Source organism: Channa argus, chromosome 1 (assembly GCF_033026475.1).
Source record: "Channa argus isolate prfri chromosome 1, Channa argus male v1.0, whole genome shotgun sequence".
NCBI lineage: Eukaryota > Metazoa > Chordata > Actinopteri > Anabantiformes > Channidae > Channa > Channa argus.
In genome coordinates, this window is record NC_090197.1 from 24785990 (window position 1) to 24805851 (window position 19862).

General features: G+C 43.6%; 1 protein-coding gene across 1 annotated transcript in view; it reads right to left on the reverse strand.

Moving 5' to 3' along the window:
* Positions 1 to 793: 793 nt before the first annotated feature.
* The window catches only part of foxo6b (forkhead box O6 b), a 43526-nt gene continuing 24457 nt past the window's right edge, over positions 794 to 19862 (reverse strand). The window contains exon 2 of the mRNA XM_067508889.1: positions 794 to 5241. Coding sequence (XP_067364990.1) covers positions 3529 to 5241 — 1713 coding nt within the window. The 3' untranslated portion in view covers positions 794 to 3528. The remainder of the gene's footprint in view (positions 5242 to 19862) is intronic.

Sequence of the window (19862 nt, forward strand, 5' to 3'; positions counted from 1 at the left end):
TTTAATCATATACAGACAACAGTGCACGTCAATGAATGAAAAAGCTTCAAAATAAACAGTCTTTATGGTGAATGAAGGCAATTAATTATTATTATTCCCTCTGCATGGGAAACAGTAAAAAATATGGAAAATAACCGCACTTATCCATAAAGTACGAGAGCTCAAACTTAAGTGGCAGAGAAAACAAGTAGAAACTAAATTAGCTAAAATATCTGTTGTAAACATGCTCTTTTAATTGTAAAGTCTTTCTGTGAGGAACAATGAGGAAATCTTTCAGAAATGTTGGTTTCAATCTGTTTTAGTTTCAGATAAAGTGGTTAAACCGCCTCAGTCATGTTATCGTGGCTGATACATAATGTCCAGCCATGAAATTCACTTGAAGTCTTCTCTGACGCTCGTATGTCTGCATTTGATTTGCCATATATTATCTTCTGTTGTTGTTTGACTATTACAGCTATTACTATTATGCTATTATACTATTATACAGCTATTTCTGTCCTCTCTATGCGCATGGCACAACTGTCTGTCATGGAAAAGGGCCCTTACCTCTGTTGCATTTCCTGTTAATTTTTTTTCTTTCCAGAATGAGGCTCTGTGGACAGAGGTTGTCGTGTACAGAGGTTGTACAGATTGCAAGCTCCTCTGAGGCAACTTTACACTTGGGTTTTATTAGTATTGACTTAAAACAAAATGCTTTGTATAGGTCATCAAGAGGTCATACGCAAAAGTTGCAAGGTTTTAATCTGACAGCAGTGCACATGTGACTCTGTATGCAAATAACACAAAAACACAGATAAAGCATCTATCTTCTTATTTGTTTTTATTTTACGGTCACCAGATGAGCAGATACATCATTTTAGAAAAGAAATTGATATTTGCAAAAAAATTATAATACAATTTTCTTCATATAGATTATGTACAGGATGAAATGTAGTCAAACTGCCTCTTTGTCACCACGAAGATAAAGCAGGGAGGGATCTGAGCGCCATCCCCCTAAACCAATAAATATAAACTGTATATATTATGTATGCTGCACTCAGCCAGACATGGACAATACCAGGGCAAGTTAGTTCTCAACAGTATTCCCTTAATCAGTTCTTGTACATCACTGTGCTACACACACATGCACACACACTCGCACACCCACAAGAAGCTTGACACACAGGCCAGAGAACAAATTACAGTTGGGTTACAACAATGGGCCATTTTAACTCATCAAAAGGGAAGAAGAAAGCAAAAGAAAGGTGTATGGAAATACCTGTCATTGTCCTTGATCAGGAGGGAGAAGTGGCTTCCTGGTCAGAGCTCGGCTGGCTGCGTGAGTAGCACTTGACATTTGGCCTGATTCAAGCAGCCAATTCTACAAAAAGTTACCGAGCTGGAAAATCTCTCCCAGTCTCACAGATCCTGCCTGCTTGTAGAGTTACCTTCCTCCCATTCAGTCCCCTTGCTTTATCTATCTGGCTTTTGCCTCTCTTGTCCCTATTTTCTATATCTTGTGTTTGAGAGGCACCAGGACAAGGGTTTTGCAGTTACTGCTGTTGCCCATTTTCCCTCTGGGAATGAAGAAAATAAAATGCGCACGAAAGCTCCTATCCACGCTGCATTGAAACAAGACGTACAATTGCACAATCACAGAACGAGCACGAGAAAAGACGATAGCAAAGTAAACCTATGGCCAGGATGTTGCGGGGCAAGCTTGTAAAAGGGTGTGCTTGAAGGACTTGAAGGACACTGTGAGCACACCGCTTGCCAGGTGTGCTGGGCACCACCTCTCAAAAATCACCCTCCATTTGCTTGGTTGGGGGGGGGAGAATTATGACTTTGTGCCGATGAGCGAATACACACACTTGCATAAATCATCCATCTTGTTTGGCGGTTAATTACTCTTGTTTACCCTCTGAGTAACCTCAGGATGGGGCGGCACGATAGGAGAGAGCCTGGAAAGAGGAGATAGCACCAAATAGAAATCTGCTGACGCTGTTCATCGGCATGCAATTCACAGGAGTAAAAGCACATAGTGGGCCCAAACCTGGGTGTTAGTGAATTAGACAAGGTTGCCTGGGGTCTGAGGACAGCAGCTCCATCAACATCCTGGCATGACCACAGCTGCTCACTAAGCTGTTCTGGGGTCAGCCAGTGATAGAGCCACGCTGAGGCAGCCCAGCATAGGCCAATAAGATAGCTCCTCAGGATGTACAGCAGGCTCTGATCGTTGCTTATTTCATTACGGGGAAAGCTACATAAATCCACAAAATGGAGAGGAAGAGGCACAGAGGGAATATTTGCATTTCTCCTCTCCTATCAGCTCTCCTCAATCCCCCACCCTCCCCTCCCCCTTTCAATCCCTCCCCCATTTAGTGCAGAGTGACTTTAATCATCACTTTCACCAAAACACATTAAGCCAGTGTGTCCGGAGTTGAAGAGGGAGAGAGGGGGTTGAAAAAACACAAAGTGGCGCATTAGATTTGCAATAGTGATGCATCACTCTGGCATTACTTTGGAGATTAAAGAAGGGACGTGGCATTTCAATGGAGTGGCGTTGACAGTTGTCTAGTGGATGACTGTCCTTCTGCTCCAAAATGAGCAGGCAACACCACTGTCCACCAGGGAGAAAGGTCACACTGACCTAGGACTTGTCTTACGTTATACAGAAATCAGCCACAACATTAATAGAGCATGGCGGCATTGAATGTAGTGGTGGACAAGGGTCAGCACGGGAAAAATGTAATGCTGGCCATCATGGACAGGTGTCGGAACACACAGAGTATCACAGCTTGCTCTGTATGGAGCTTTGTAGCTGCAGATCGATTAGAGTATCCATGACGACCTCTGTTCAAGACCCCATTAAAATCCCCAGGTGGTATTAAAGATGTGGCTGACTCGTGTATCTCTCCCTTTACTCCATCTTCTTTAAAAAACTTTCTCTTTTTTCTCGTCCTTAAAACCAAAATCCTCCCCTGCCTTTTAACCCCCAATCTGAGAGGAACCTCCACACTGAAAGATATTTATGCAGCTGTTTGATCATGTTCTCCAGTCAAAAACAACACCTCGTTTGTAGGAGGAGATAATACTGTGAAGTGGATTGCATACATTAAACTTAAGCCAACAGACACTGTGACTTTGCCTGGTCTTTGTGTTACTGCATCTGTGTGAAAGGATGGATGTAAAGAGCTTGAGAGCTTCCAACAAGCAAGGATGAGATTGGAAGGAGAATTAAAAAAAAAAAAACACAACAGAAAAAACTGAAAGGCGTGAACAAGTGCATCTTAAGCACTGGGCTGACTAGGGGCAGGTTCAAAATAAAGACAGGAGGCTTTATAAACAGGAAAGGGTGGTGGAGTGTGGGGGTAAGAGTACTGTGGGATGCGGAGGTCCCCAGGAAACAAAATGACAATACAAATTTAGTTTTACAGTCACGGAGAAACAGAATCACAGTCAGTCAGTCCAAGGGCACAGCCCACCAGCAGACTGGCCCAGCGGGTGAGCTATCTGGTCATATGTCTGTCCAAGCCCCTGGGCTTGCCTTCACCCTGGCACCCAACTCTGGTTGCTGTGTGCTGGTGGAGGGCAAGCAAACACCCCTAAGCTCATGCCCATCCCCATGCTCCCACCTTGGGACAGAGAGCCGTCAAAGTTAAAGTCCATGCCCTCTGTGTCCATAAAGTCATTGAGCAGGATGGAGTCTACATCACAGTCCAGGGTATTAGGGGCATCCTCCATCTCCAGGTTGGCAGCCATTCTACTGTGAGAGCTGTGCTGTTGCCCCTGGTAACCAGCATTCCCAGTATGGTGGTGGTTGTGGTAGTAGCCATGCCAGGAGTCGGTCATGCCCTGATGGTGGGCTCCTGAGTAAGGCTGGTGACGAGGTGCAGATGCCAGATGGCAGGGGTCCTGGGGAACATCCATGACCCCGGCAGGGTTGGGTGGCAGGGACGGTGATGTTGGAAGTTGGGGACGGGGCCTGTAGTGGTTAGAAGTTTTGAGGCTGTAGGGCTGCAGGATGTCGGTGCTAACCCGTGGGGAGAGCGCCTGTGGGTGAGGTCCACTGTGCATAGGGTTGTGGGGGTTGTGGCTGTGCATGCGACTCTGGCTGGAGCGAGGGTTGTGATCATGACTTGGGTTTACTTTGTTAGTATGACCATGCTCGTGACTCGGACCATATTCATGGGCAGGGTGGGGTTTGTGGCTGTGGCTGTAGTCGAGGCTGGCTTGACGTTTGTGACCCTGATTGTGGTTCTGATGGTGGGTTGCATTCTGGTCATGGACTGAGGCATGGCCGTTATGTAGACTAAGATTGTGAGCTTGTTCTTGGCTGTGATTGTGGCTATGATTATGGTTGTGATTCTGATTGTGGCTGTGCTGACTGTGAACACTATTGGTTCCCTGTGTCATTAGCGTGTGTGTTTCCTGTCCCTGGCCCAGCACTGTGTCTTTGTTGCAGTATGAAGGACCTCCAGTAAGCAAACTCTGCAGGGCGTTGCTCTCTGAGTAGCCCCTCATTGGTCGCTGGAAGCTAACTGGCTTATTCTCCTGGATGGTCTCCATGGGAGTGTGGTGCCGGAGAATACCCATGGAAGGCTGTCCATACATGGGACCACAGTAGGAACCCTCTGCCTTGGGCCCAGGCACATAGGGATAACCATTGCATTTAATTTGTGGTGTCTGGGGATAGCCACTTTCATCTAGACTGATAGCCCCAGTCAGGTCGGTCAGCTGGGGCAGCTCCACAGAGGGACAGTGGCCCCCAGTGCCCAGGGCTGGGGAGCGGGTGCTGGTGGGGCTGGGGTACAGTCGAGGGGAGGCTGAACAGGATAGTCCACCTTCCTCCGGTTCGTCAGCCTCTGCCTCTGCCAGGATGGGAGACAGGCAGCTGCTCAAAGTAGAGGCAGAAGAGGAGGTGCGGGAATGAAGATCAGTCCATGTGTCGTACTCTTCACCCACCATGCCCACACCCCCTTTACCTGCTGGACTTCCATGCTCTGGGGAGCCTTGCAATGCAGGTCCTCCCCCCTGACCTTGTCCCCGCCCAGCTCCTATTGCTCCTACTTTCTTCCGGCTGATGCGACCCTTAGTCTTCAGGTAACGGGTTCCATTGTCTATAGAAGCTGCACGTCGCCTGGGTCCCTTGCCCATCTTCCCACCTTCTGGATTCAGCATCCACCAAGAACTTTTCCCCGTCCCTTCATTTTGCACCCGGATGAAGCGACTGTGTAGGGACAGATTGTGTCTGATTGAGTTCTATAAAGAGAGAAAAAGGTGGGAAGGAGATGGTGGGAGAGAATTGAAAGGGGCAAAAAAAGGGAGAGAGAAGAAAAGAGATAAATATTAACCCCCAAGGGAACATTTAGGATTAAATAATAATTTCTTGAAAACACAAAGTCATTTCAAATTATGGCCAAACTATCAAGGCTGCAGTGCAAGTGAGAAAAAATGGGTAAAGAAAAGAGGGAGATGGAGGGGAGGGCAAAGAGGGCAGGAGAGTGAAGGACCAATCAATACCTCCCCTGACCAGCCTCTCCTCTCCACACGCGCTCACTGAGTCATAATATGGACATGGGTGCAGCCTCCACATCAAACCATCACCAAGGTTACAGAAATGAATCACGCGAGGCAACCCAATCACAGACAGCCCATATCGATTGCAGGCTTCCAAATATGAGAGTCTGAGACCCAGCCAGAGACAAGAAGGGAGAGAGGGAAGGAGGGAGGGGGAGGCATGATTTGGCAAAAGAAGATGTGGAAGAGCACCAGAATGGAAAAAAAAAAAGAAACGCTCACACACAGGCTTTGAATCAGATAGAAGGAAACTAAGCTGGGGGGAGGGAGGAGGGGAGAGATATGCTCATTTAACCTCTTTTAAAATTATGGCACAATTAATGTGACTAGAGGCAATGATGAAAGATATGCTTACGATGAAGTCTTCTTGCAAGGAGCTTTGAAATGGTGGTGGGGTGGATGCTGTGTATAAGGTGTAGAGTTTTGGGGTTGGATGTAGTGGGTAAAGAATAAGCCCCTCCAGACCTCTGTTTAAGTGCCTGAATGACAGCTGTGTATAGTTAATCCAGGGCTCCACAGCAGCTTTTGCAGTCTGTGCCAATCTGGAGTGAGCTGATGAGATCTAAGCTTGCCTAAAGGAGAGCTTAGCAGGGATCCACATCATCTCAGCTGGCCAAGTTAGTCTAAGTACAGCGTGTTCATCCAAATCTTTCCTGCTTGTGTCATTATTCACACTCTCTCCAGCTTTCCGTCACCTTCTGCCTTCTCTTTCATTCCCTCTCACTTTTTTTGTGCCTTTTTTGATCTGTTGGGATCAACAATCCCACCCTCTGCCTCAACTCTCTACCTCCACCCCATGCGTGCAATCACACACTTTTTCTTTTTCCTCTCTGGAGATATCTATCTATTTCTGCCTTGTTTATTACCTGCACATAGCTCACAATCTCTGTCTCCTGATATCTGGAGCCATTCTCTATCTTCATTCACTCCCCGCCTCCTGTCCAATTTTCCTGCTCTCAGCCCCATTCATCTCCCTCTCTGTGTCCCAGCATCTCTTGATCACGACATTGCTCATTCTCTCCCTCTCTCCACATCCATCCTCTCAACACCTCACACAACTTCTACGCCCCCCCCTCCTCCCTTTCTTTGATTCATTCATTCACACTGAAAGGACAGCAAATATGGGAAACAAACAGCAGGAGATGCAAATCTGTGTTCAACAGGGGGCAAGCTTACATTTCACCCCTCAGTGCAATCCATACAGTCAGCATATGTACACCCCCCTCCCACACCTCACCCCTCCATTCTGGCAGCATACAGAGCCGCATGGCTGCAAACTGGACAGCCAGCTAAAAGAGGTGACGGCTTTTTGTTGTTGCAGCGTATTATGAAAAGCACAGCATCCAGAACAGCAGGTAATAGGTTTCTCGCAAAATGTTTACAGGGGAATTCAGCTTTAAGTGAGTTTCAAATCAGTCTTCTATCCTACCTGCTACTATTCTCATTCATCCACACACACTCATCCCCTCAGCATTACACCTAACAGGTAATTTCATCCCATCCTCCACTCAAATCACGCTGCTTTGACTAGAGCCTCTTCAGAGACGTTGAAATTGGATGGGAGAGATTTATGTTTTTTTCTGCTGTTCAGAAACTGCCGCTCAAAACACCAGGTCGGCAAAATTGAACAAACTCAACATTCAATGATGAATACGACTGACTGCACTTTTCAGCCGCGGCACGCTATGGAGCAGCAGACTTAATCAAAGCCAAAATTGAGCGATGACGGCGTGTGAAACAGGCCACCGGTGGAGGCGACCCACATCAGGTGATCTGAGAGCAGCGCCCTGACAGGTTCCTCCACACTGTGACGGCTCTGGCTGGGCGTAGCTATGGCAACAGAGTAAACCAAAAGAGGGAGAAATGAAGAAAGAGGAGGTAATGGTGAGGAGGAGTGGTGGTGGGGGGGGGAGGCGGCTGATGCTGTTTGATGCTGCAGGCAACTCCAAACAGCCTTTTATCTGAGTCTGTCAGATTCCTGCTTCCAATCCACAAGGGAGGCTCAATCAGTAGTCCCAGTGCCTCAGTACCTGTACCAAGCTGTGATTAGCAGTTGTATGTGTGTGTGTGTGTGTGTGTGTGTGTGTGCACGCAAGGAGAGAAAGCTTCTGTACAACTACCAGAGCAACACCTGCTGATGCATTGTACAGCACTATACTATAGCCGCTGTCTGAATTGTCTTCTGTTTATGTGTAGATTGACATGGCATCCTTTAAAGGCTTATAAGGACATTTTTGTTCTTAAACAGCTAATAGTGAAATTTTGGTGCTGATATTCACCAACTAATGTTACAATTTCTATGACAAAATGTGACTGACAGATCCATTTTGTGCAAACAATAAGGGTCCAATGAAGCATCAACAGGCAATAAGAAGTCTCCAGATTTTTAAAAAATGTATATACACCAGTTTCCTAACAACTGATCTGATCAACACTAATCAGTTTAGGCTTTGAACAGACAACCAGTGTTCAATTCATCAAGAATATTTCAATAAAGAAGCAAAAAGACCACATACAGATGTGTACACTTTACACGCTTTACTGTGTACCAGTTTATTAGGTACACTGAGCTAAAACTGATCCAGCCCTCCTTCATGATGTTGAAACTGTTGTTGAGGGGTGTGTGGTTACTGTTTGAGTATAGTTTGTGGTGTTCTTAAACTACATTATGTTACAGTGACAGGACTTTTTATAAATTTGTGGATCACCTTATTCTATCTGGTGGTGTCTGGTTAGAAAATATTAATTACACCATACTGTTTATCATTTATAGTTCTACAGGCAACTCACCCATTTCCAACTGGCTTCTTATTGTTTGACTATATATGAATATGAATGATATTAAACTTCTCTCTGCCTTCCCTACATTAACATAACCCACTTCTAGCTTAAAAGCTCATCCAATGCCATCATCCGAAGGGGTTTTTTTTTTTTTGTTCATATACTGTCATCTGGGTGAGTTCAGGTGGAAAAGGTCGACTGACACTACAACTTCTGTAGCAGATGTCATCTGGAGGAGATTTTCAACAATAAGAAGAGACATGTTTTAGATAAGGCAGAAGAAAATGTAATACCATTCATAGACGTGCAGTACACTATGCAAACTACAGCTATAAGAATGGAGTTGAAAATTACTGAAATGCACTCACTCAGCCTCACTCAGAAAAATAATTATTCATAGCTCACATCTTCTGATATTAAGTTGCTCACTTACAGGAAAAATAACTCAAATTGCCAGTAAGTCATTCTTGGCGTACTTATTATAATATCTATAGTATCTGTGTTTTAATATGCCCTTTACCATTGTTCAGTATTCTGAATCCAATTATGTCTGTATTGTTACTATGAACTCACCATAAGATGTTCTGTATAACTTTATTTCAATATTAAGGTAACTCAATTCAAACCTTTTTTTTTTTTTGGTAAAAAAAAGGAGTCTCCTTTCAAAAAAATCACAACATGAAAATTTTCAGTAAAATTTTTATACTTTGACACCACAAAGGACTGTCATGGACTTTCATTTTGGTTTCTTTCAGACATTTGAGCTGGGTTTATTTCACTCCAGACCACAATTAAGTCCTAATCTCAAACTGGTAGTTCATGTTTTAACCGGCACGTGTTGCACAACTTAGCAAAATAGTAATTTGAATCCAAACCATGATGTTTCCCTAACTTCAACCAATATATTTTTATACAAACTTGACCAAACCTTAGCCATAGGTCGGATACTGTCTGATCAGAAAACAACACTTTGTGATTTTTTTCAGAAGCCCTGACAAATAATGTCATCCTGTAGGTGTGTAAAGTCATACAAGATATACAGTGGATATACACGACAAGTTAAAAGAGGCTTTTTAATATCACTAATGATTTAAATACACATATGAATTCAGTTAGCATGTCTGTGTTGCTGAATTTGACCAGCCCATGCAATCTGAGGGGTCATCAAGTTTTTATTGCAGTCAGGAATGTCACTGATCAGGACCAATGTCAGGCTCAGTGGAGGACCTGAACCACAAAACCCTTGGTATAGCCTTTGGTTGGACTAAACCCCGCAACCTCCTCAGCCTTCCATGGCACGTAGCTTGCCACCCCTGTCTAATTGTATACATTAACCTGTCAGAAAGACTGATTCTTAAGTGAAGATGCCTGCTCCCTCTGCTCTCCGCCTTTGCTTTTCTGCAAATGCAGGGAAGACAGAGGGTTGTAAAGAGAACGACAGCTGAATCTGTCCTCGCATCCACCCTGCTCCTCTACAGGGAGCCTGCTGTACTTTATACATAAAGAGTGACTGGGTTTGACCTGATCACACTGCTGCTTTCACTGAGTCAGAGGAGTCAGTCCAATGGTTAGGTAATGGCCCATGGACACACAGATCTGTCCACACACAGAATTCTTACACTTTCCCCTTTTTCCAAATGTGAGGCAGGAATTTCTGAATACACATATCTGAGTAAATACTGATAGTGAAACTACATTACACTGTATGCTATATAGTTACAACTAAACATTTAGATAAATCGGTAAAATAATGGAATCTGACATATTGTGTATTGATGTTTGAGGGCATGTTCTGCAGTATATTGTTGCAGTAAGTTGTTGGGGTGGCTGTAGCTCAGTTGGTAAAGGCAGTTGTAAAGACACTGAACCCCCAAGTTGCTCCCAGTGGGTATGGTGAGCACCTTGCATGGCAGCCACCACCATTGGTGTGTGTGAATGGGTGAATGGGAATCAACATTGTAAAGCCCTTTGGATAAAAGTGCTATATAAGCAACCATTTACCATTTACCAGTATAGTGCATGTTGTCTATAAAAGACTAGTGAATTTCCATTAGGAGTAGGAGAAGGTCTCACAGAGGACTATGGGATATTGTATGGTTAATACTGCTGGTTTTTGCGCTCATAAGAAGGGGAGTTCACACAGATACAGAGGGGTTAATGAATGACAGCTGCAATGTGCACTTCAGTCTTAGTCAGCGTGGCATGTTCATCTGCATAAAGGCAGCCATTCTGGGGATCCTTTCCTGATAATCATAAACCATGTTGTTGTGTCTTTCTCTTCATGCTGAAAACTACAGACTGGATTCATTGCACTTTCATTGCACTCTTGTTTTACTCATCACAGACCTAGTTTTGCCCAGTCTTCATCACAGTTACACAGTTGTCATTGAGCTGCATCTGTTGATGTACAAGCTGAGTGGTAAAGTAGTAGGATTTCCTCAGCATGACTTTTATAGCTGTAAGTGTTAGGGAAGACCATGGGGCATGGCTATAAGGTCACATAAAAGGAAATGACTGGACTGAGTTGTAATTGTTGTAGTTTTTTTTTCTGTCATATATGTATATAAAAGACAACAAGGCAGCAAAGGATAAGATGTGTTGGCTTTTACTGTGCAGTGTCCTTACATACAATGGATTCTCTCTACACATGGGGGGAACTTGTCTCAGTCTGCAGCCTGGATTTGCTCATTCTACTTTTATTGTTGTCCAAAAAGCTAAAAACAATAGTTTTATTAAAATTGTCAAATAAATGTTAATTTCCCCACCAGGTGTGGCCCACCTCAGCCACCAAGGGCCAGCTTGGGAGGGTGCAGCAGGACACATTCTAGCAGGACACATTCAGGAACATGCTCCGCTGTGGCAACCCCTGAAGAGACAAGCCGGAAGCTATTGATCTAAGTCTTTGTTCCAAATTGCCATTACTTTTGAACAGCAGTGGTCCATGTGTAGGTGACGCTCACTTACTTCAAACCAATGTGGAAAATGGTGATTTGGGACATTTTTAACACCCTTATGACCAAGTTCTTTGCAATGAAGAAAGAGTACAGTATGTAGCTTTCTAAAGTTTATTAATTAATCTCAGTTGTAAAATCACTGGAGTGTCCGTTTAATATGCTTCCGTTGACATTTCAAAGTAAAATACAGGAGACGGACAGAAACAGCTGCAGTCTAATATAAACATACACCTTGTGTTTCAGGCTGTTTCAGTTGTGTCAGACTGACAAAGGTTAATCTCTGTAATTGTAAATGACATTACACTGTGGGTCGTTATTATTTATTCTGTAGGCACCCCATGGTGTCTACATTTTCATTGAGACTACAATGAAATCAAAAAGCTGTTTAAATGGTCAAAACCCATGTGTTCTCTGCAGCAGAATGCCATGTGCTCAAAACCTCCATTTCAGAAAAGTAATAACAGAGCGATGGCTAATTTTCTTGATTATTATTATTTTCAGCACCCTTGTGCCTTTTGTATTCTGGGTTAGCTAGCTAACGCCAATTACATCTATTGCAAATTATTCAGTTTGAGTTGCATAGCAACAGGAATGATGTAACCCATTGCACCTTTTCCCTCTTGCTGTGTCTCTGTTACTAACAGTTCTCTCAATGGAGCTTTGTGTCTGCATAGAGGAAATGCTTCGTATTGGCCAAAAATCTAATATATATATATGAACCTTTCAAACCCAGTGGAACAAGAACTGTGTCCCGACATTTCCACACTTTGTTGCTGACTGGAACAGATGTGGAAATCAAGTCATATATGTACTGTTTTCTAGACATGTGAGTTGGGATAGTGCTGTACACACATAAAACACATGTAAATAACAGCCACCATATATATGTTTCACAACTTGACACATGTTCTTGTTGATGTCCAAGCACACAGACTCTCTCTCTTTCACACACACACACACACAAACACACACACAAGCACACACCCCAAACTGGCAATCATACTTAATCCCTCTCCAGCCTGAGTAATCCCCGACAATCCAAGGCTAATCCTGGTTAATTCTGGGCACTCCTCAGCTGGGTTTCACCCTGAAACCACAGAGACAGCGTGGGGATTGGTGGGATCATAGCGATTGAGGGTGGGCGCAGCATTGATAGATATAATTGGTTGGACAGTGATTGGGAGGCCAAGAAAAACAAGCACAGGTTTTCACGAGCCTTCAAAATACATCCAGATTGACCTCTGTACTGTATGTCACATCACTGCCGTAGAAAACATGTTTGTCACCAGTCCTGGATGTTCATCCACACTCATTAGAAGCAGCGTTACTTCGTCTGTTTGCATTGAGAACCTGATCTGGGAAATAAATTAACCTTTTATACAGTGTGTCATTTAAAAGAAAGTAAAAACACAAACAAAATATACAGTATGAGCCCTTCCCCTGTTCTACGGGGCTTCAGAGAAGTCATTCGCTTCTTTTCAATCAGCTCTACCTAGCGAGGATCCCAGCTCAATTCTTCTTAGCAGCTATTGATCCTGATTCCAAAATGAAGCACTTAAGACGCCTTGATCAAGCTGTTCCTTAATCTAACGTTAAGGAGATTGAGACCTTTTCACCCCATGTCTCAGACAGACTTATTACTTTGGCACAAGGGTACAGTGGGAGTCAGAGCACACTTCACTATCACAGCCTCACTTTGGATTTTATAGTCTGTTTAAGCCCCTTTGGTGCAGAGCAGGCGGCAAGAACACTTTTACTCTCTGCCATTAAAAAAGAAAAAAACTGTCAATATACACAAAGCCAAGAGTGTTAATTAAGCAATATGTCACTGACAGGGGTGGGATGAGGACGCTTGGTTAAAAACAAGGAAGCCTCTGGTGTTTGCAGGCTCCACTGTTTGCCTGTTCGATTGAGTTTGCACATGGAAAGTGCAGGATGTGTGTGTTTGAAGCGCCAGTATACTCATGAGAGCGTGAAAGCAGAAGCAAAAAGGAAACTGATTTACCTTCTGCTGCAGCTCTGTCAGCAGTGAGACGGGGAACAGGTTGCAGAGGAGTTCTGCTCCTGGACATTTTTATAGGCTGCTTTTACCTCTCTATCCTCACAGGAGAGAAGTCTCTTAGAAGAGATTCTTGTGAGGATTCAGTACAACATCATGTAGTGGGTTTTATAGCATTTTCGGCTTCTCAGTTTAAAGAGGCCACCTCTAATTTATGACGCATTTCAGGGCACATTCAAGAGGAGGGATGTGTTTTAAATTCCATGCAGTGCTCCATTACATGTGGTCCAGCACAATCCCGCTGATTGTTGTGGGGATTGTTCTATGCCGCCTTGTTGGGAACTAGTGGGACTAGGCAAAGCCGCTTTCTCCTCTTGCTCAACCATTATTTATTAATCCATTTCACACAGCCAGGAGTCATTATGCACGGTCCTGTCAATGGGTATCTCTCTATGCCGCGCATTTATTTGATAATAAGCAAGAGTGGGGGAGAAGATAAAAGCGCTGACTGCGTTCATTGTGGAGCGTTTTCTGCAGGCGGGGAGACTTAAATGAGAGCAGCCAGGCTCTGTGTGGGAATGGGTCTCGTCTGCTAAGCCTGTCTGGAGGCAATCGATGGAAATTAGTCAACGCTAAAGATTCACTTCCTGTGACTGATGTCACAGGCAGCGCTTGTCTCTTTGAAGGGAAATAAAGAAGTGGGAGGCTGAGGGATTAATGGGGTTAGAGAAGGTGTGAGCATGCAGAGATTGGGTGGGGGTAAGCTGGGGAGAAAAAAAGATGCTGTTCTTCTGGTGGATTGGAGAAAAATAATAAGTCAGAGCATCCAGAGGAATGCAGTGCAGCTAGGAACATTTAAGGGACACAATATCATCATCAATCGGTTAGAATAACATGCGTAGTCACACTTTTATAACAATGGTATTGCTAGTACCTCTAAAACATTAGTGTATTAAAGGTGCAAATGCTGAATATCATTTAACAATCAGAACAGGAATTGTTGAAACATGTTTTACTGATTCTGTTAGGAAAATGGCTCTTGAGCCAAGCACTACAAACTGCACTGTAGCGGATCAAGACTTGAACTACATTTGTAGTCTTTTTGAACTGGTGGTTCATGACAGTGTTACAGAACTATTAACCTCATCAAGGATACAATCTTTTCTGTGTGCAGCATAAATGCTAGTGTTAACAGTACTAACAGGAGTTTTAAATGTACAGCGATAGTAGCTGTGACAACATGATCAGAGTCAGTGTCTGCAGCAGTTGTGCTGAGCCCACCTCCTGAAAGGTACACCAGTTAGGTTCTCCTCAGAGTACAGCTGAGTGACTAGAGACAGCCCTAAGGCAACAGAAGGCCTTTCACTGCCCCTTACTCCCTGTGGAGCTCCTCAAACTCAGTGGGAAAACAGAGAAACAAGGCAGAGAAATATAGGATTGGTGTAAAGAGGCAAGGAGCGAGGTAGAGAGTAAGGCATTGTCTAGGGCAAACCTGAGAAAGGTAGACGGGGAGAGAGCCTAAGGGGCCTGGGGCAGACAGCAAGCCCAATCCCCAGTGGAGTGGCCTCTAATTGGAGATGCCAGCCTGCCGAGGCAGCGGATGGACATAAGGAGCCAAGTGAAGGCAGAGAGCCTGGGGGCGGGAGAAGAGGGCAGATAAAAATAGAGCCGGCAGATTAACGAGCATCTGAAAGCGGGGCAGGGGATCGGAAAATCCTCCCTGCGTGCCAGAGAAGCCCAGTCCTCAGCCCTTGGCCAGCTAAGTAAAGATGGACACAGAATGGAGATGAGTGGTGCTTCCTTCCTGTTGGCCTTCCTTACATCACAGTCACTGGGGCGAGGAACAACACTATCTCCTGCTCCGGGGTTTGGCTTACATTTAATGAAATGCTGTAGTGGTCGATTCACTGGGTAAAATACAGTTGTAATTTTGCTTTTGTGCTTTATTGACGCAATAAAATGATTCTGATTTTAATAGTGTCATTTGTAAGCTTCTAGCCTTTTGTGCTAATTTCATAGCTGAAAAAATAACCAATTCCAAAGCAGGATCTTATTTTACAATTTACTTATTTTAGAATGAATTATATTCTCTACATTATAATGCAGACTGAATGCAGTCGCTTCTAATGCCTATATTCTAAAAAGAACTAAGCAAATACAGGAAAGTCAACTCATTTACAGTAACAAGACCAAATGTAGCTTATCACCTCCACCTTTGACTCACACTTATAACAGCAGTCACCTCCACGGCTGTGATTTCCCCCCCCCCCCCCCCCCCCCCCTCCCCCCCGGGAGCTTACACACGCCAGGTGGAACATCGTGACACCTATGGGAGCCAAAGGAGAAGCTGAGAAACAGGCCTGATCACACCTGCCACTGGGTCTCGGGGGAGCACCACCCACCTCAACATTCAGCTGTCACATCCATCGACACACCGACGCTGTGCGACACCTCCTACAAATGCACTGATCCGCAGTCAAAAGCTGATACACTGGCAGAAACACAGGATGATAGATTCTGAATGGCACATTAATAAAAAGTAACAAAGCCTATGCTGCCTCGAGGAGCTGCAGATGTGAGAATACTCACAAACACAAGACACTGACACATAGCTTGTTAGAAGAATAACAACCATCTCTTATGTTCAAATAATGAGTTCAACCTTTGGCCTTTCATCCATCATTTAGGATAGAGAAAAGCTGTAGCCATGACTCCAGACTCCTGGAGAAGAAGTGATCAACTTTTCTTCTAGTGTCCATTGCCCTATTACAGGTTAGTGCGATTTAATCAGAAGAAACACTGAAAAGCTATTTAATCATGACAGAGTTTTGCACTTTGCACTGGACTTTCATTGTAGTTTGAAGGAGGTATTGCTGAGGATGTTGCTGAAGTCATGCAGGTGGGGTTACCTGGACTTCTTGTTTCTTGTTTGTTTGAAACTTTCCAATACTCATCGCAGTAGTGAAAAGTCGGCTACACTGTGTTCTTGTAATCTGATTTCTATTTACATCACAAATAATAATAAATCCCTCCATTCATAATAGTGAAAGTCACAATAGAATGAGTGACTCCAGCTCTTATTGTACCAAAAAAAGTTAATAGTATCAGTAGTATCAGTTTTTCCTTATATGGTTTCTGACTATGAGACTCTCCTGCTGTGCTTGGCCTTGGTGGATCAATGGGTAGAGCATTGGGTTGGGATGCCGAAGGCCAATGGATTGAATCCAGGTGTACCTCCACCCAATCACCAAGGGCCACCTTGGTGCTGGACCCGAGCCGGCATAAAAATGAGAGCCGTTGATCTTTTTTTCACACTCTGTGTGCTACATGTGTGACCTCGTGATTCTCCTGAGTTCATATATTTAAAAAAGCATGACTAAGGTACAGTCTGAAGTAACAGTGATTCTCCTTCCTGTTTTTTTGTTTTGTTTTGTTTTTTGTCAGGGCAGTAGTTAGCACTGCCACCTCACAGCTAGGTCCCCTGTTTGAAGTCCTGGTCAGCTGCTGCCTTCCTGTGAAGAGTTTCTTCTCGTGCTTGCATGGGTTTCCACCCACAGTTCAAAGATTTGTTAGGTTACTTGCTGACTCTGCCTGTAGGTGTGAATGTGAGTGTGAATGGTGAATGACTGTGTATGTCTCTCTGTGTTGGCCCTGAGATAGACTGGAGACCTTTCCAGGGTGTACCCCTCCTCTTGCCTAGAGACAGATGGGATAGGCTCCAGCCCCTGTAATGCTGCACACACTAAGCAGTTAAGTAATGGCTGTTTTTCTTTTTTTTTTTTTTTTTTACAAGACTCCATTTGTAACAAATTCTAAATATTTTCACTATCATTGTACTATCAGTCATTTTGTTTTCGTCAAACTATGTTACAATGTAAAGCAACAATCTAAACTTATTTGTTAGCCAGTAGTCTTATAAGTTACGTGATAGCTAATAAAAGAAAATGAAGAGCTCTTTCAAAATATGTCATTTAGATTCATTTTTAGGTAAACTTTTGAATCTATCCTTCAGTATTTATTTTTGTCAAGTTGCAACATCCTGAATAACTGAGTCAATTTCATCCATGCTTGTCATAATTTATGTGACAATTTCTCTGAGGGTGTTCATGTTTCAATGGTTATTTTCCTGGCTGTGGTAAAGGAAGATGATTGTTAATCCTACGTACAAAGCTCTCACTGGCACAGCTGAAATGGCCATCAGCTGAACACCAGATCTAATTCAATTTCTGAAATAATCAAAGTTGTGGGCAGCAATTGTGAGATGTGTAACCAGGCTACAATATCACATCAGTAATGCAGCGATGCCAACCCTAACAGGTGCCTCATTGTATTAACTGTTACAGTTCAGTTTACTGTATCATCAGCATCCTCACAATGACCTCGTCGTAGGAACATGGAGCAAAGCTAAATACATAAACAAATCTGTTTAGACTGACTAAAACTTGGGTGGTGTCTCTGTTCATAATATATCATCATCAGTTTCATCTTTGATTGCTTCTCAGTAACCTGATCCCCGCTTTGGATCCCACGCTCAAATACCGAAGCTGGACAGGAATATTAATGATAGCTGATTTATGGGAATTATACATGCTCATTCCCTACAATAAATACTTCACTGTAACGTTTGATTCAATTAGTCTTTTGTTTTTTTGCCAGCTTTGGAGACACTCTTTATAAACTCATGGGATTGTGACTTGAAATTGATTTTTTTTTCACAAATAATTATTTTGCCAATTCACGCTGTCACACTTTTTGAGGAGTCAAATTTCTTTTAAGAGAAACACATCTAACATCAGATGTGCTCCTTTGAAGTATATTAATTTTTCAAGAGAAAAAAATGTTCACTGTCGTTATTCCAGGATATAATTCCATTTAGCAAATGCAATATGGGAAATTGAGAGGGGAAAGAGGGGAGAAAACATGAGAGGAAAGACTGTACAGTACAAAAACTTCTAATCCTGTGTTATTAATTGACATCAAAACAGAAGTCAAACCCAACTCTGACAGTGTGCATATCACCCTAGCAAAGGCAAAGACAAAGCCACACACACACACACACACACACATCTCGTGCTTCGCTAGCATGGCATGCTGGGCCGGCTCATTACTACAATGCCAAGCTACTAGTTGCTAAGGAGACCTGAGGGAGAGGGAGGGTTCCTGTTGCCATGGCAGCAAGCCTGCATCCTGCCAACTGTCTCCCCCATGAGACCTGACCATCGTAGACACACAGAAAGAGAGTGAGAGAGAGAGAGAGAGATTGGGAGGACAAGTCAGGGCAGAAGAGAGCGTGGAGAGAAAAAGCTGGAGGGGTTTATAGTTAAGATATTGAAAGAAAAGGACTTGTAAATATGCCTGCGAGGCAGTGAGTATGTTGGAGAATCACAGAGACTGTTGGAATATGTGTGTAAAATTGATAGGGTGAGAGCAGGAGAAGAGGGAGACCTTGAATAAAAAAAAAACAAGGCCTCCCCTTATTTTTAAAAGCATCAATGTCCGTGCAGGAGATTTTCCCATGGCTAACATGGTAACTGCCTGGCTGACCACAACTAGATCCAGGCACTAAAAGAAACACCAAATAATGTTAAATACCCAAAACCTGATTTCAACCATCCTCCATCCTCTGGCCCATAATGCCACGCATGTCCCCAAGTGAACCGTCTGCCTCTTGGCTTTTACTGTGCGAGCAGAAGATCTGACAGAGCTTTTTTGGACCAGTGTTCACAGAGCACATCCGTCATGGAAAGAAATCTGCTTTGGTGAGAGTAAGCAGTAATGAGCAAAGGATGGGAAGGAGAGAGTATATAGAGAGACAGAGAGTGAGAGAAGGGGGGAGAGCATCTGGGAGGGATGAGTGGAGAGAGATTAAACTGATTGTGAGGCGCAGAAGAAGGGCGAAGAAGAGGTCAGATGAGGCAAAAGAAAAGAGAAGTAGTCCTCAGACTCAAATTCAAATTAGCTTCATTGGTTTCCAAGGACAATGAATTGTTTCCATCCTCCATTTCTGTCTCAGCCTGCCTCCCTCCTCCCCTGGCTCGACTTCTTTTCCTCTGTTTTTTTGCTCTCTCTCTCTGACTTCATTGGCTCCTATTAAATCATTCTTTTCATTGCCCAGGACTGCTTCGTCACATTGAGGTGTTCGTGTGTGTCAGGGGAGCTATATTGCAGAGCTCCAATATATTAATACCTAAGGCGCTTACCTCTCACCACCCTCTACCACACTAGAGTTCTGCTGCCTGAACTGAACCCAACGGGTCACAACAACATCTTGAGTTTCAGGATGGGTTTATGTGGGGTGGCAGAAGTCCCATTTTTTTTCCAACTCTGGGCAGGCTCAGATTTGTCAAAAGACCCATATTAATTATTTGCTGGTGGTGGTGTGCAAAACCTGCAGATTTAATTCAACTTAGTTAACATCTAATGCCAACATATTATTTTATTCTTTCTACAATATCTGTAGTTAAGATTGTGTTTATGGCAAAAAAACAACCACTGTTCAAGGTATATTTATAGTTTAGGGAAATAATTAGTGAATGTAAGTCATGCACCACTAAACACTTCAACATGAC